Genomic DNA, 15095 nt, shown 5'->3' on the forward strand with positions numbered 1-15095 from the left:
TGGTTGAAAAGTTCCCTTGCAGATGTGTCCAATAGCTGGCTCGCTTCTTCCCGGGGGAAGCCTGCCTTGAGTGCATGGCAGTGTTTTTCAGATGTCTATTTTGGTCTTTGGGTCTTACACATTAGAGGGGGTGGTTGGAGGGTTGGATCTGCCATCTTCTAGAGTCTATAGACGCAGTGGGGCTCCTGCTACCTCATCCTTGTATCTTTCTCCTCAGCCAACCGTCTCCTGCTGGGTCCACAGTCATGAAGAACTTAAAAAACTACAAAACCCGCCGGGCAGTGGTGGCGCACGCCTTTAATCCCAGCACTCGGGAGGCAGAGACAGGCGGATCTCTGTGAGTTCGAGGCCGGGCAGGACCGATAGCCTCCAAAACAATACAGAGAAACCCTGTCTCATAAAAACCAAAAAAAAAAAAAAAACAAAACAACAAAAAAAAAAACTACAAAACCCAAGGAGCTGCACAGTCACAGTTGAACACTGCTGCTGAAGGCTGACTCAGCAAGTGTTTGAGTGCCCTGTTTGGCTTGGGGACCCACCTGTTCACAGAATGGCCAAGATCCCTGCTCTCCTGAGGCAGAGGGAAGGGAGCAGCATGAGACAGCTCAACACCCCCTCCACCCCCCACCCCCCCCCACCCCGGTACCATTGGAGAACTGCCTCTTCCCCTGCCCTCTTAGGATTTGCCTGGCTCTTTCCTTCCTCACCTCTCACCCACATTCTAGAATCCCAGGGGAAGCAGCCAAAGAACCAGCTTTGTCAGCAGAGCTTTTAGGCACAGAGCCCTATAGCCCCTCTGGCCCAAAGCCACCGCCTGAGAAGGCAGGATGCCCTTTAGCCTGGGCTGTGTCCAGATGGGAGCCTTCCGGATCATTTGTCCTGGACCTTGAAGTGAGAGCAGAGGCCACTTCACATACTTCTGTCCTTCTCCGCAGCTGCCGTACAGCTTAAAAGCTCAGACCAAGATTAATAAGTATCAAATGTTTCACTTATTTATTACTTCTTTTGGAAGCTCCATGCTCCTCGTTCCTCCCTTTCCTGACATCATCTTATTCTCTGTTTTACTATGTGAAGCTTAAGATTTACTACCAGGGATCCATCTGAGTCTTTCTTACATCCTTATTTTTTAATACATTTAACGTGTGTGTGTCTGTGTGTGTGTCTGTGTCTGTGTGTGTCTGTCTGTGTGTGTATGTGTGTCTGTGTGTGTATGTCTGTGTGTGTGTGTTTGTCTGTCTGTCTGTCTGTCTGTGTGTAGGTCAGAGGACATCTTGCCAGGATCAGTTCTCTCCTACCAGGTGGGTCCCAGGGATTGAACTCAGATGCTCAGGCTTGGTGGCAGACCCCTTAACCCGCTGAACCATTTTGCTGAACCAACCGCCCAGCGCCTTTCTTTTCTCTCATCCGCACTGACAGCTTAGCAGAGTCAACAACATGTAGATCTGCTGCCAGCTAGTCCTATCATTCATTCTGATAGTCCTTTTTAGACGGTCTGAAGACATTGGTTGGGCCCGTACTGCTCTGTCCTCTTTAATCAGGAAGTAAAATTTGAGCCTGGGCTTGAGGCCCCGCAGAGGACCGAATGGCATGTGGTGATAGTTCTTGGCTGTCTCGGTGCTGTTGGTTGGCAACAAAATAAAGCAAAACTCATCCCCGCCGTCGCTTCTCCACTTAGGTGAGCAGAGCCCAGTGGTTCTCCTCCTTCCGGTTTTGGAGGTATCTTAGGCTCTGCCCTCAGTCCCTGACCTTTTGAGGCAAGCGCTTACTGTGTTGCTCAGGGGCCTCCAATTATCATCCCGCCTCTGCATCCTGAGTGCTGGGGATTGCTGGCACTTGCTACCACAACCAGCTTCAAAATATTTTCTTAAACTTTCAAGATTTACAGAAGTTAAAACTATTCTCTCAGAGCCCAAATTACTAAGGGCTCAACTCTCAACTCTATTTTGTCTTCTTTGCAAGTAATTTATCTTGATAGTCATAGACTAAGAAAGTAAGTAAGTTGAACCTCATTCCTGTGTGGGTTTGAATCATGCTGTTCAGTAGTCATCCTTGCTAGCAAATATCAAAAGATAGGAGAAATTACAGGGGAGTACTGTCCCATAGAAACTTTTGGGGAAAGGGACCAGAGATTACAGAATTACATGGAACTTCGAATTTAGGAATTTAATGACACAAATACTATTGCCTTCTTTATAGAAAGCAGTTTTTGTCATCTGAAAGCCAGAAATATTCTGGAACTTTTGTCTTGGGACTCTGGCACAGGACTCCTTCAGCTCTGTGAGCCACCTTATCATTGCCTAAACACCCCCCACAGAAGCTAGGATGAGCCCAGGGGACATCCTGGTCAGACAGCTATGGCACTGGGCCACCCAGCTTTCTCTTCCTCTTTGCCCTCCTCCAGCTGGGAGGTCTGAGAGGCATTGCCCAAGACTCCCTAGAGTGGCTGGAGGGTTTCTGTGGAAGAGACGTTCTGCAGCTGGGCTCCCTGAGTCTGAGGTGGCTGTCAACTGCAGTGAGTGTGGGGTCCCGGGTGTCTGCCTTACCTGAGTGTTGACAGGGAAGGAGCTGAGAGGAAGAGCAGATGGGGAACTTACCAAGGGACGCAGAGCTCTGCAGGGAGACCACTGAGGAAAAGGTTGAAAGACCAGGGCCCAGAGTGGCCGTTGGCTTATCCAGAAGACAGCTCTTTTAGGAGAAGGCTTACCCAGCTGGCACTAGAGGGAAATGGTAATTAACTAGAATTTTGTCATGAGAAAAGTAAATTCTACCCGGCACTCATTCGTTAGTCTCTTTGGTACTCTGGGTTAAAAGCCCCAGACTTCATCCTAAGCCTTTTCTCTCATTATCTCATTATCTAATTTATCTACATTTTCTTTTGTCTTGAGTCCTCAAAAAAAAAAAAGCATCAGTTTTGAGCAGACTATGGAGTTCACTTTGAGCAGACTAGGAGACTCACTGTGTTGGGACTCCAAGGAGTGGCCTCTCCTATGTGGCATTCACCCTCCCGGATGACCGTGGGTGGTTGGGAGAGGTAGGGAGCCACCCTGTGGATTGCAAGCCTGTGGGCTTCTGATGGTCCCGGGACTCTGCTTTGCAGCCTGAAGAGGAAGGATGGCGATGAACAAGGGCCCAACCCTGCCGGATGGAGACCTCCCTGTGAGTAACCTGGCCTCCTGTGAGATGGCGAGTGGGTACCCAGGGGAGAAGGCAGCGGGCAGAGAGGGCAGCCAGGGGACCTCAAGCAAGATGTGTCCACCTGTGTTCCCAGCTCACGCTCGTTATTCCTGCCCTTGCCACTGTTAATAGGGGTTTTGGGGAACTGAGAAGAAGAGAAGATGCCTATGACGGTCTTAGCTGGGGGCTAAGGAGAGACGGGGAAAGAAATCGCCATGTCCTAAACCCTGAGGGAAGTCTACCACCCAGAAGGACATGTATGCCACTCGGTGCCCATGCATGTTCGTGGCTCTGCAATGCACTACCCGTGCTGCCATGCATGGGAATAAAGCAGACATTCAGTGTCTCTGGCCTGGATTTCCCCATGGCTTTAAGTAAATCTGATACTTTTATATGTCATTGATATGTTTTGCCAAGACCCCTCTGATTTGGGTATAGTTCAGATGTTAATGAAATTCAGAGGTATGAGCCTGTCGGAGACTAAACCTCTTCCCAAACTGGGCTTTAGTGACCCTCCACACTAACAGGTGTGTAAATGGGTCACACAAAAAAAAGTTAGGTCTTCTTAACTGTTAATGACTTCTTCCATTGCCAGCCCTTTTCTCCTTTAGCTTTGTTCAAAACAACCCTTGAAAACACCGTCCAAAGATGCTTCCTCACGTAGTCCAAATCCCTTTCTCCTTCTGATACCTGACTCACCTGCAGGGTGAGAGGCTAAAATAGTGTGACTGTTTGGTCCCAGGCCCACACGGGTCTCCTTGATGGCATGTCACAGGGTGCATCCAAAGTCATACAGAGCTGGAGCCGATGGGTCAACCCTGAAGAGCTGGCTCATACTACTTTTTCTATGGACAATTTTTTTTTTTTTTGGTTTTTTTGAGACAGGGTTTCGCTGTGGCTTTGGAGGCTGTCCTGGAACTCGCTTGGTAGACCAGGCTGGTCTCGAACTCACAGTGATCCGCCTGCCTCTGCCTCCCGAGTGCTGGGATTAAAGGCGTGCGCCACCAACGCCCAGCCTCTATGGACAATTCTTAACAAGACTAGGCAAATGCATACAAGGTCCCAGGGATTGTTGACAAATTCCAAAGGTCATGAACTCATGGCCAATCTGCCACATCCTCTCCCAATCATTAATTTATTTTATCTTCATTTACTTGGAAGTGCATTCCATATATTCCATTTCAAACCTGTCTTGGAAACAGTCCAATATAAGTGACAGATGTTTATAATCTCAGAACTTGGGAGGTAGAGGCAGGAGAATCAGATGCTGAAGGTCAATCCAGCCTTGGCTACATAATGAGTTTAAGGCCAGTCTGGACTAAATGAGACCCTACCCCTTTTTCATTGTTTTTTTTGTTTGTTTGTTTGTTTTGTTTTGTTTTTTTGAGACAGGGGTTCTCTGTGTAACAGTTCTGGCTGTCCTGGAACTCTCTTTGTAGATCAGTTTGGCCTTGAACTCACAAAAACCTGCCTTCCGACAAGACCCTATCTCAAAAACACAAAAAATCAGATCAAACCTGACTGAGGTCCTGGCTCTGTGTGATCCTGGGAAAGCTATCTCCGAATCTCAATTATTTCAAACAGCAAACTACAGTTAGGATTGAGATCAAGGCATCCAACCAGTACTCTGGAACGTAATGGTCTCTAGTAAATGTTGCTTCCTACTAGGAGACCAGATTCATTCTTTCTACTCAGTAAAGTGTAATTATATAACTGCGGACAAAGCAGAAATGCTTTGATAAGAGTATGTCATCCCAGTAACAAGAGATGACCCCACTACATCCAAAGGCTCAGACTCACTGGAGTGCCAACTTAAAAATGGAGTGTTATAGTTTAAGAAAGGCAATTCCAAATCATAAAGTGTCAGGAGAAAAGGGTCACAAGCCCGTTGTGTGGCCCACTTATAAACGGAGATAGGAAATGTAGCTATTTCCTGTGGAGAAGGGACTTTTGCAGGGAGTCACACCGGCCTTGAGGTATGTGATGGGCTGACACATAAAGGTGAAGCAGATTTGTTCAGGGTTGACCCAGTGGGGCAGGGGCAGGGTGTGGAGGCAGATTTCACCTCAGCAAATTTAGCCATCAAGGGCACCAGCCACTCTGGGAAGGCATCAAGCCCGCCCAAGGAGATTTCCAAATACAAGTCTAGTGAGACTTTCTGGAAAGGATTCTTCCTTAGGAGCCCCAGAAGGCCCAAATCCTGCTTATTCTGTGTAGTTAAGAAGAGCCCGTGCGCGGTGGTGGTGCACACCTTTCATTCCAGCACTCAGGAGGCAGAGGCAGGAGGATCTCTGTGAGTTCGAGGCCAGCCTGGTCTACAGAGTGAGTTACAGGACTGCCGAAGCTACACACAAACAAACACAAAACAAGAAAAAAGAGTGAGATCCTACACACATCCTACAAGGCACAGGCCCATGTGTGGCTCAGTTCTCCAGGGTTAGGCTTTCAGACAGGCACTGGGGAAAGAGGACATTCTACTGGGAGAGAGGAGTCATACGCACGCAATCATAGCAGGGTGACAGACACAGCCATGATGGAGGAGAGTCAAAAGTCGGTCATGGTGACACGTGTTTATAATGCCAGCATTTGGGAGGTGGAGTCCGTAGGATCAGTAGTTCAAGGTCATCCTTAGCTAAGTAGTGAGGTCAAGGCCAGCCATGGCTAGTTGAGATCCTGTCTCCCCAAGGAGGTGATAGAGAATAATATTCTACCAAGTAGAAAGGGATGTGGGAGGGAAGGGAAGTCTATTTGGTAGTGGGCCCAGCATCTCAGAAAGATCACTAAAATATTTAGATGAAGCTTCCAGTTGAAGGTGGACTAACTTGCTTTCAGCAGTCAAAGAGTGCTGGGTGAGCTGGGAGGGAGATGGGATTTGGCTTGCACAGATCACCTCAGGAGTTCTCCAGGATCTAGGTAGTGACCAGGAAGGCATGGCAGGCAAATTCACTTACCCTGTGGGCTCCCTCCTGGTCTCAGGACTGGGCCATTTAGAGACACCCTGTTTCCCTTAGACTCGGGCTGGCCTCACCGAAGACATGCACAAGCCTAGCTATGGTCAGCTTGCAGGGAGGTGGAGCGTGGGGTGTGTCAGGGGTGGTGTGTGGGTGGGTGGTGGGTCTAATTCCTCCTTTGCCCGCAGGAGCAGGAGAATGTGCTCCATAGAGTCCTGCAACTGCCTGTGGTGAGCGGCACCTGTGAGCGCTTCCAGAAGACCTACAACAGCACCAAGGAAGCCCACCCCCTGGTGGCCTCTGTGTGCCATGCCTACGAGAAGGGCGTGCAGGGTGCCAGCAATCTGGCTGCCTGGAGCATGGAGCCGGTGGTCCGCCGGCTGTCCACCCAGTGTGAGTTCTCACAGGACCTGGCCGCAGCCGGCCCGCCCACTGACGCTCATTCCATGTCTGTCTGTCTGCTTGTCAGTCTGTCTGATCCTCTCACAGCGTGATTGGTCACCTCCCTGACCTCCTACCTCCCTTGCTTGCCTGTATCCAATTTCCTGGTCTTCTCGTCTGCAGACAGAGAGAGGCAGAGATGCAGATTTCTTTGAGTCTGCACAGCCTCAGCTGAAGCCCAGCCTATGGCATCCTAGGCTAACAATGGCAGCCAAAGCATTTTCAGGGGGATAAACGGGCAGATCCGTGTGAGCAGTGGTGAGGGTGGACAGGCAGCGGCAGGACAGCTAGCCACGACGACGACTCCAAATACAGCAGAAGGAGCAGTGCCATGGACCGGAAGTCCCAGTGAAAGCCGGCCTAGCCGTACGGAGGGCGCGGCGGAAAGAAACAGCCCATTCACCTGGCGGCTGCTACCGGCTCCCCACAGGTGGGGCAGTAGAGAGCTACCGGGCAGGATCGTGAGGGCTGAAACAAGGCTCACTCTGTCTCCAGTACCCTGATTCCATCAGAAATGTGGTCTCTAAGATTCAGTGCAGCCAAGTGGTGGTGGCGCACGCCTTTAGTCCAGCACTCGGGAGGCAGAGGCAGGCGGATCTCTGTGAGTTCGAGGCCAGCCTGGTCTACAGAGCGAGTTCCAGGACAGCCTCCAAAACAATACAGAGAAACCCTGTCTCGAAAAACCAAAAAAAAACAAAAAACAAAAAAAAAAAACTGAGCCTTCCATGACCTCGGCCGCAGAGCCTACATCCTCAGCAGACGGTGGGCAGAGTCCCCTGAAAAGGCCTGCATCCTCCGGGGCGTGTCCCAGTCCTCAGGGCAGCTTCGTCCTCTTCCCTGTGGCTCCTTTCAGCTGCAACCATCTTGACAGCTGGGGGTTAAATCTGGTCCTAGGGACAACCCGGAGCTTCTCTGGCTGTGACTCCATTATCTCCAGGACTAAGGAAGTCCAGGCCTGGGGCCCCTGAGACCAATGCCAGAGCCCTGGAGCCACCTGGATTCCCACTTCCTCACACCCTTCCCGAACACTGAACGGGGGGGGGGGGCTGGGAGGAGCGAAGGGCGTTTGCTAGTGACTCATAGAGCCGCCATCATTTCCCATACAAGTTTGCCCACGCATCCACGCTTTACAAACACGGGGGTGGACGGTTCTGGAGCACGACAGGAGGGGGCAGCAGAGAGCTGCGGCCCAGGGCCCCAGAGGTAAAGAATGGGGCACGTGTGAGCCTTACCTGGCGTTCAGACCAATGGGACTTGCCAAAGTCACACGCTGAGCAGGTGCAGGTCTTAACTATTCCAAAATAGCCCTGCTCTCAAGGCGTCGTAAATGCCTACCTGGGAGCTAAATATAGTCTCTGGGCCCGGATGCCCTGGAAACCTCAGGGCTGGCTCTGTGGACCCGGTGTACTTCCTTTGAGATGGAGGCCACTGTTACTTCCTCAGGAGGGGCAAGGATCACCCCAACACAGCCCTTCCCTTTCAGTCACAGCTGCCAATGAGTTGGCCTGCAGAGGTCTTGATCACCTGGAGGAAAAGATCCCAGCCCTTCAATACCCTCCAGAGAAGGTGAGTCCTCCCTCTTCCCTAGTGCTCCCTACACTGCTGTGACCTCCTCCCAGGAAGGAGATCAGCTGGTCTGGTCCTGGCTGTGTAACTTTCTGTGTTCACGGGTGAGCACCCTCTTAGGCAGGCAGAGACCCCTCCTCTTTCTGAGGGGTCAGGTAAGTCGGGATGTCTGGGATAGCAGGCAAATGCCTTGGATAAGCATTTCATGCCCCTCAGGGGGAGAAAGGAAGGGCTAACCCCAATGTGGCCCCTCCATAATTGCACGGCCTTCTGACGCTGTGGCCACGGGATCTGGGGCTCTGTGGGTTTGCATAGGACTCTGTGATGACAACAGCTACCTAGATCTTGGGTGCCTCTCACTGGGATCTCAGGATTACATGCATGGCTCTGAGATCCAACCGTTTATGGGCCATGGGACCAAACAAGTCACTTTCCCTTGGCCGTACCGTTACCTACCCTTATTCAGTGCTGGCTTCAGTAAGGCCTGTGACATCTATTTTACTGACCAACCGCCAACCTGTCCTACAAATCTCCCGAGCCCTGCGCCCTGCCCTTGCCAACAGCCGCGGCACGGGCTTCATGGAGCCCTCCCAGTCATCCTTGGCGATGGGACTTGCTAATGAATAAACACAGCCTGAGGTGGAAACCGCTAGGCCTGCTGGTCCCCTCCTCTCTAGTGCTCCAGACCAAGTCAGCTTCCAGGTCTCCAGAGGAAGAAGGCTAATTGCTCCAGCACAAAACTTGCAGGAGGGTCATTCATATCTGTCCATCAGCGTGAACAGTGTGCCCGGGGAAAGGCAGAGGAGGGAGGGTAGAGCCTTGGAAGAGGGGATGCCTTATATGAATGAGGGTATCGGGACTGGTACCGCTAGGGAAGGCTCTGGGCTACCCTCTCAGGATGGGTCTTCACACAGCATAGAAGCCAGGTGACTGGCACAGCAAATGTGGCCTTTTTCTTTCCCGCATATCCACATATTCTTGCTGGTCCCTGGGTCCTTTTTTAATTTTTTAGACACAGTCTCATACTGTAGCCCAGGCTGGTCTGGAACTCACTATGCAGCCAAAGATAGTACCAGTCCTTGTGTTACAGTGTGTGCTGCCATGCCCGGGGTGCCTGGGTCTTTAAATAGGACCCTCCAGGGAGCTGGGCTCAGGGCCTGTGCGGGAATCCGCAGGGCTGACTGTCTCCCACACTCCTCAGATCGCCTCTGAGCTGAAAGGCACCATCTCTACCCGCCTTCGAAGCGCCAGGAACAGCATCAGTGTGCCCATCGCAAGCACTTCGGACAAGGTCCTGGCCAGCTGCGAGCTTGCCTTGGGGGTGGCTAAAGAGACAGCAGAGTACGCTGCCAACACCCGAGTCGGCCGACTGGCCTCTGGAGGGGCTGATCTGGCTCTGGGCGGCATTGAGAAGGTGGTCGAGTTCCTCCTGCCACCAGCCAAGGAGGAGTCAGGTAACTGCCCTCCAGACTGGCTGGCCACCCTGGGAGCCACTCAGCACCTGGACACCAGTGGGAAACTACAAGTCTTACTGGCATGGGGAATCTCCAGAGGATCTCAGTCCTTTAGTCCCTCCACCCCAGCCGTGTGTGAGAGACAGACAGACAGACAGAGAGACAGACAGAGAGAGGGAGGGAGGGAGGGAGACAGGAAACTGGCACTGGGGTCATGGTAAAAGTAAGGCAACTGTCTTCCAGCCCAAGGCACAAGGCCAAGCCCATTTTCTATTGTATTAACTCTTTCAAAATTTTACATGTCTGAGTGTTTTGACTGCATGGATGTGTGCACACCGTGTGTGTGGCGACTGCCTGTAAGAGCCAGAGGAGAACCCTGGATCCCCTGGAACTGGAGTTACAGATGGGCGTGAGCTATCATATTGGTGCTGGGAATTGAATTCAAGTCCTCTACAAGAGTGACAGGTCTCCTAACTGCTGAGCCGTCTCCAGGCCCCTCAGTCCCTTTTTGACGTCTTCTTCCATATCTTCTATCCAGCGCCTGCTTCCGGACGACACCGTGCCCAGAAGACTCCCAAGGTCAAACCGAGCCTCATGAGGAGGGTCAGCACCCTGGCCAACACTCTTTCTCGGCACACCATGCACACCACTGCCTGGGCCCTGAAGCAGGGCCACTCTCTGGCCATGTGGATCCCGGGTGTGGCACCCCTGGTAAGTGTGAGCTCAGAACCCTGCCTGGCCCCAGCTCTGTGTGTCTCCCAGGCCCTCCATCTCAGGAACATCCTTCAGGCTGGGCTGGGACTTTAGACATTGAGACGGGGCTTAGAGGATGGTGGGCTGATTGCCCAGCCTGTGGGAGAACAGAAGGATCAGGACACAAACCGTGTGGGTGGTCCTGCCCTTCACCCTCTCCTGCCTCCCCCACCCTCCCTCAGAGTCTCCCTGACTCCCAGCCTTCATGACCCCCAAGCGGGCCTCTTACATGGGCCTTCCCACCCCCATTTGCTATTCAAACAGTAGAAGTGTCACCCATAAGCCGGACGGTGGTGGCGCACGCCTTTAATCCCAGCACTCAGGAGGCAGAAGCAGGCGGATCTCTGTGAGTTCGAGGCTGGGCTGGACCAACAGCCTCGAAAACAATACAGAGAAACCCTGTCTCGTTAAAAAAAAAAAAAAAAAAAAAAAAGAAGAAGTGTCACCCATAAACAAGTAAACAAAACAAAAAAATTACAAAAAAAAAAAACCTATCCAGTGGACAGGAGTCCCAATAGCCCTCACCCCTCATTGCAGATTTGCAGTCTTCCCTTCTGGGGACTTCTGACTCCCCATCACACCCAGGCCAAGCTGCTTCTCCATTCGTCTTCATACAGTTAGGCTGCAGTTTTTGGAAATAAGTAACTTAGTGGAAAACTAGGAGGGAAAAAAGGAAAGGAAGAAGAAAAAAAACATTAAAGTCAGGCATGCAAGCACATACTAATAATCTCCACACTTGGGAGTCAGAGGCAGGGGGATTTCTTCAAGTTGGAGACCAGCCTTGTCTATAGAGTGAGTCCCAGACTATTCAAGTTGCATGGTGAGACCCCATTTCTAAAGGCAACAACAAAAGCCCCTTAGACAAAGATGGACAGAAAACCAGAGACAAGCGAAATGGTTAGAACGTGGAGGTGGGTCTGGGCTGTAGCTCTGTGGTAGGACACTTGCCTGGCTTCCTCAAGACCACACACACACAGAGCTTCGGGAAGAGAAGCCCGGGAGTCCTCAGGAAGTGACGGCTTCCCGTCGTGTGAAATGTCCTTTTGCTTTATTTTTTTAAACTTTAATTGACTTTTTTAAGTTAGGGTTTTATCTTGTAGCCCAGGTTAGCCCTTAATTTGTGTCAGTCTTTCTGCCTCAACCTTACAAGTGTCAGGATTGCAAGTGTTTCCCATCACACCTGGATGTGAGTAGTAATCTTTTTCAAATTTGATTTTTACTTATTATTACTCTGTGTGTTGTCGTGCCCCCTCCAGATACCGGGGGAGCATACTATGATGGCCCCTGTGCCAAGGTCAAAAGACAGCTCTTAGGGACTAGGGTACTTGAGAAGCAAGACAGGAAACCTGCAAGTTTGAGGCCAGCCTGGTCTACGCAGTGAGTTCCTGCCAGCCAGGGTTACATAATGAGGCCTGTCTTAGAAAACAAATATATAAATAAAAAATAAGTAAATATAAGCACCCAGGTTGTGGGTGCAAGCTCAAGCTTTGTACGGAGGAGCCCCAGATTCCATCTCAACACTAAAAAGCAAAGAGAATAGCCAGAATGAGTGTGTGGCTGTAAAGTCCAAAGTGGGGCGCAGACTGGGGAATACAGATCGGAGAGACTTACGAGAGAGACCCTTGGGGGTGTTGAAATAGTCTCTGTCTTGATCTGCTATGGTTACATAGGGTGTGCTTACAAAAAGTCCCAGAGTTCTATGCTAACTGTGTATGTCCAGTGAAAAGCTATTACTGATTAAAATGCTGGGGGAGGTGCTAGCTAGGTGAATCAGGGGTTAAGAACACTGGCTGCTCTTGCAGAGGATCCAGGTTCAGTTCCCGGCACCCACGTGGTGGCTCACAACCACCGTAACTCCAGTTCAAGGGGAGCCGATGCCCTCCTCTGACCTCTGTGGGCGCCAGGCACACGCAATTGCATACAATGAAATAAATATAAAAATAAACCCCAAACCCTGCGGGGCCAGGCCCTGCTCACCACCCCTGCCCTGCCCCTGTGACAAGGACTTACCGCCTAGAGGGGCCCCCACTGAGCCATCTCCCCGCCATCCTCCCTCAGAACAGCCTGGCCCAGTGGGGCGCCTCAGCAGCCATGCAGGTGGTGTCCCGGCGGCGGAGTGAGGTGCGGGTGCCCTGGCTGCACAACTTGGCAGCCTCCCAGGATGAGAGCCACGATGACCAGACGGACTCGGAGGGAGAGGAGACGGACGAGGAGGAGGAGGAAGAGGGGTCCGAGGCTGAAGAGAGCGTCAGGGAGGTGATGAAGACAGTGAGAGCCTCAGGCCTCACAGCCCAGGGGTGGGGTGAGAAGCAGGGGGACAGGGAAGAATCAAGGACTCTGTCCCCGGTCACCCCAGTCCACAGCCGACTCAGAGGGCTCCACAACACCCACAAAGCAGGCAGGGCGGCCATTGCTGCTCCGTTGTGCAGACAGAGAGACTGGGGTTCAGAGAGGGGAAGCGGCGTGCCCAAGGCCACCCTATCCACAGCCAGGGACAGACCCAAGCCTGGTTTGTTTTTAATTGTTGTCGTTCGTTTGTCTCCCTTTTGTGTCCGTGTTTCCTTCCTAGCTCTGGGCTGGTGGTTAGGGGAAGGGTCGGAGGAGCTGATGCAGGGCAGGGGCTAACGGTTCCCTGGCCCACAGGTAACAGCCCTGCCCACCCCGAGAGGCCTCCTGGGTGGTGTAGTACACACTATGCAGAAGACTCTCCGGAACACCATCTCAGCAGTGACATGGGCACCCGCAGCTGTGCTGGGCACGGTGGGAAGGATCCTGCACCTTACGCCAGCCCAGGCTGTGACCTCCACCAAAGGGAGGGCCATGTCCCTGTCCGACGCCCTGAAGGGTGTCACTGATAACGTGGTAGACACTGTAGTACACTATGTGCCGGTGAGTCCCACCCCAGGGACACCTTCTCCCAAGGTAGATTTCACTGAAGGAGATGCAGGCCCCCTCCCCTGCCTTTCTTCCTGCCCTGGAGACCCTTCTCCAGCTTCTCCAACCTTCAGTACTCAAAACCTCCCTACACACTGATCTTTCCCGGCCCAGAGTCAGATGTTCACAGCCCTGGCCTCAGACCTCCTCCCTACATTGTGACTCCCATTTGGTGATGGAGTCATTGGTCTGTGAGTCCCTAGCGACTCACCCCTCCTACTTCAGCTCCGAGAGGAAGAGGCTGGCAATTGGCTTTCAGGGCACCTGGAGCAGTATACAGTGCATCCCTTTTTTTTTTTTTTTTTTTTGTAATCCTATAGGAAATGCTCAAAGAAGAAACTTTTTTTTTTTTTTGGTTTTACGAGACAGGGTTTCTCTGTATTGTTTTGGAGGCTGTCAGTCCAGCCCGGCCTCGAACTCACAGAGATCCACCTGCCTCTGCCTCCCAAGTGCTGGGATGCAAGGTGTGAGCCACCACCGCCCAGCTAGACTGTGCATTCTAAGGACAGCAGCTAGCCCTATGTCAATTCTATCAACAGCAGGGGGCGGGGCAAGACTAATGCCATCTTTTTTTGGGAATCCCTGAGACCCTTTCCAAAGGAAGTTACAGGTTGATCAGGTTGAAGGAGAGCTTGGTGGAACAGGAGGCCCCTGGAGCTCTCCAGGGGAAAAGTTACTCAATCACTGAGAGTGGGAGGCATAGCATGCTTCAGGAAGGGGATCATTCCCACCACCAGAGGCCATCAGGGTCCTTAGAACCTCAGGGGTCTCCCGGATACCCTTCATCCTGACGGCCTACACCCCAGTCTGTGCCCTTGTGATGGCTGCCCCGGGGATGGGAGTGGGGGGAACTAGGCCAGAGGCCATAGGAAGGGCCGTGACAAGAGTGCCTGGCTGTCAGCTTCCCAGGCTGTCCCTGATGGAGCCCGAGAGCGAATTCAGAGACATCGATAACCCGCCAGAAGAGGCCGAGCGCAAGGGGTCCGGGGCGAGGCCGGCCAGTCCAGAGTCCGCGCAGCGCCCATGCCAGCCTCGTGGCAGCTCGCGCAGCGTGCGGGGGCTCAGCGCGCCCTCCTGCCCCGGGCTTGACGACAAGGGGGAGACGTCGGCGCGTCCGGGCTTCCTGGCCATGCCCCGGGAGAAGCCTGCACGCAGGGTCAGCGACAGCTTCTTCCGGCCCAGCGTCATGGAGCCCATCCTTGGCCGTGCACAGTACAACCAGCTGCGCAAGAAGAGCTGAGCCGCCTGTGTCCCTGCTAGCCCCGGCGCCACCGCACGGAAGGGTTGCTTCTCCACAAGGAAACAGAAACGACACTTCTAATGGGTCTCTCCTTCAGGGGGGCCCCTTGGTAGCCTGAGCCACACCTCCACAGTGCTGTCGAGGCACACATCGCTTCTAAAGCATCCTTTGGGGGCCTGACCATCACAGGCAGTTTTTAAGGGGCACCAGAGCAGCGGACAATTCTCATTTCATGGCTTTCTTTACTTTTCTTTAACTAAAAAAGTAATTGCTTAATTCGATTGATCACTTTACCAAAACTTCTGGCCAATGACACCTGACTGGTTCTAAAATTCATATCCCTGTATTTATTGCCAAAAAGTAGAGTCAGCTGACATTTTCTTTTCGTTTTTCTTTCTCCTCCCTTCTTTCACATCTCTCTTCCTCCTCCTCCTCCTCTTCTTCCTCTTCCTCCTCCTCCTCCTCTTCTTCCTCTTCCTCCTCTTCTTCCCCCTCCTCCTCTTCCCCCTCCTCCTCTTCCTCCTCCTCCTCCTCTTCTGCTTCCTCCTCCTCCTCCTCCTCCTCCTCCTCCTCCTCCTCCTC

General features: G+C 52.3%; 1 protein-coding gene across 3 annotated transcripts; it reads left to right on the forward strand.

Moving 5' to 3' along the window:
* Window positions 1-2359: 2359 nt before the first annotated feature.
* Plin1 (perilipin 1) lies at window positions 2360-14789 on the forward strand. Of its 3 annotated transcripts, none has more exons than XM_021231650.2 (9): window positions 2360-2512; window positions 3098-3156; window positions 6314-6518; window positions 8050-8132; window positions 9334-9586; window positions 10125-10297; window positions 12398-12595; window positions 12983-13228; window positions 14175-14789. In XM_021231650.2, the coding sequence occupies exons 2-9, from the start codon at window positions 3112-3114 to the stop codon at window positions 14511-14513; spliced, it is 1542 nt and encodes a 513-aa protein (XP_021087309.1). In that variant the 5' UTR covers window positions 2360-2512; window positions 3098-3111; the 3' UTR covers window positions 14514-14789. The 3 variants fall into 3 exon arrangements, with proteins under 3 accessions (XP_021087309.1, XP_040585788.1, XP_040585778.1); XM_040729854.1 differs by having other exon boundaries at window positions 2427-2496; XM_040729844.1 differs by lacking the exon at window positions 2360-2512 and adding an exon at window positions 2519-2727.
* Window positions 14790-15095: the final 306 nt, after the last annotated feature.

This window comes from Mesocricetus auratus, unplaced genomic scaffold (assembly GCF_017639785.1).
Source record: "Mesocricetus auratus isolate SY011 unplaced genomic scaffold, BCM_Maur_2.0 Super-Scaffold_4256, whole genome shotgun sequence".
Taxonomy (NCBI): domain Eukaryota; kingdom Metazoa; phylum Chordata; class Mammalia; order Rodentia; family Cricetidae; genus Mesocricetus; species Mesocricetus auratus.

Coding starts and splice junctions, on each gene's coding strand:
- Plin1 (XM_021231650.2), top strand. CDS start 3,112: ATGGCGATGAACAAGGGCCCAACCCTGCCGGATGGAGACCTCCCT. Junction 3,157..6,313: donor TGCCGGATGGAGACCTCCCT/GTGAGTAACCTG, acceptor CTTTGCCCGCAG/GAGCAGGAGAATGTGCTCCA. Junction 9,587..10,124: donor ACCAGCCAAGGAGGAGTCAG/GTAACTGCCCTC, acceptor TCTTCTATCCAG/CGCCTGCTTCCGGACGACAC.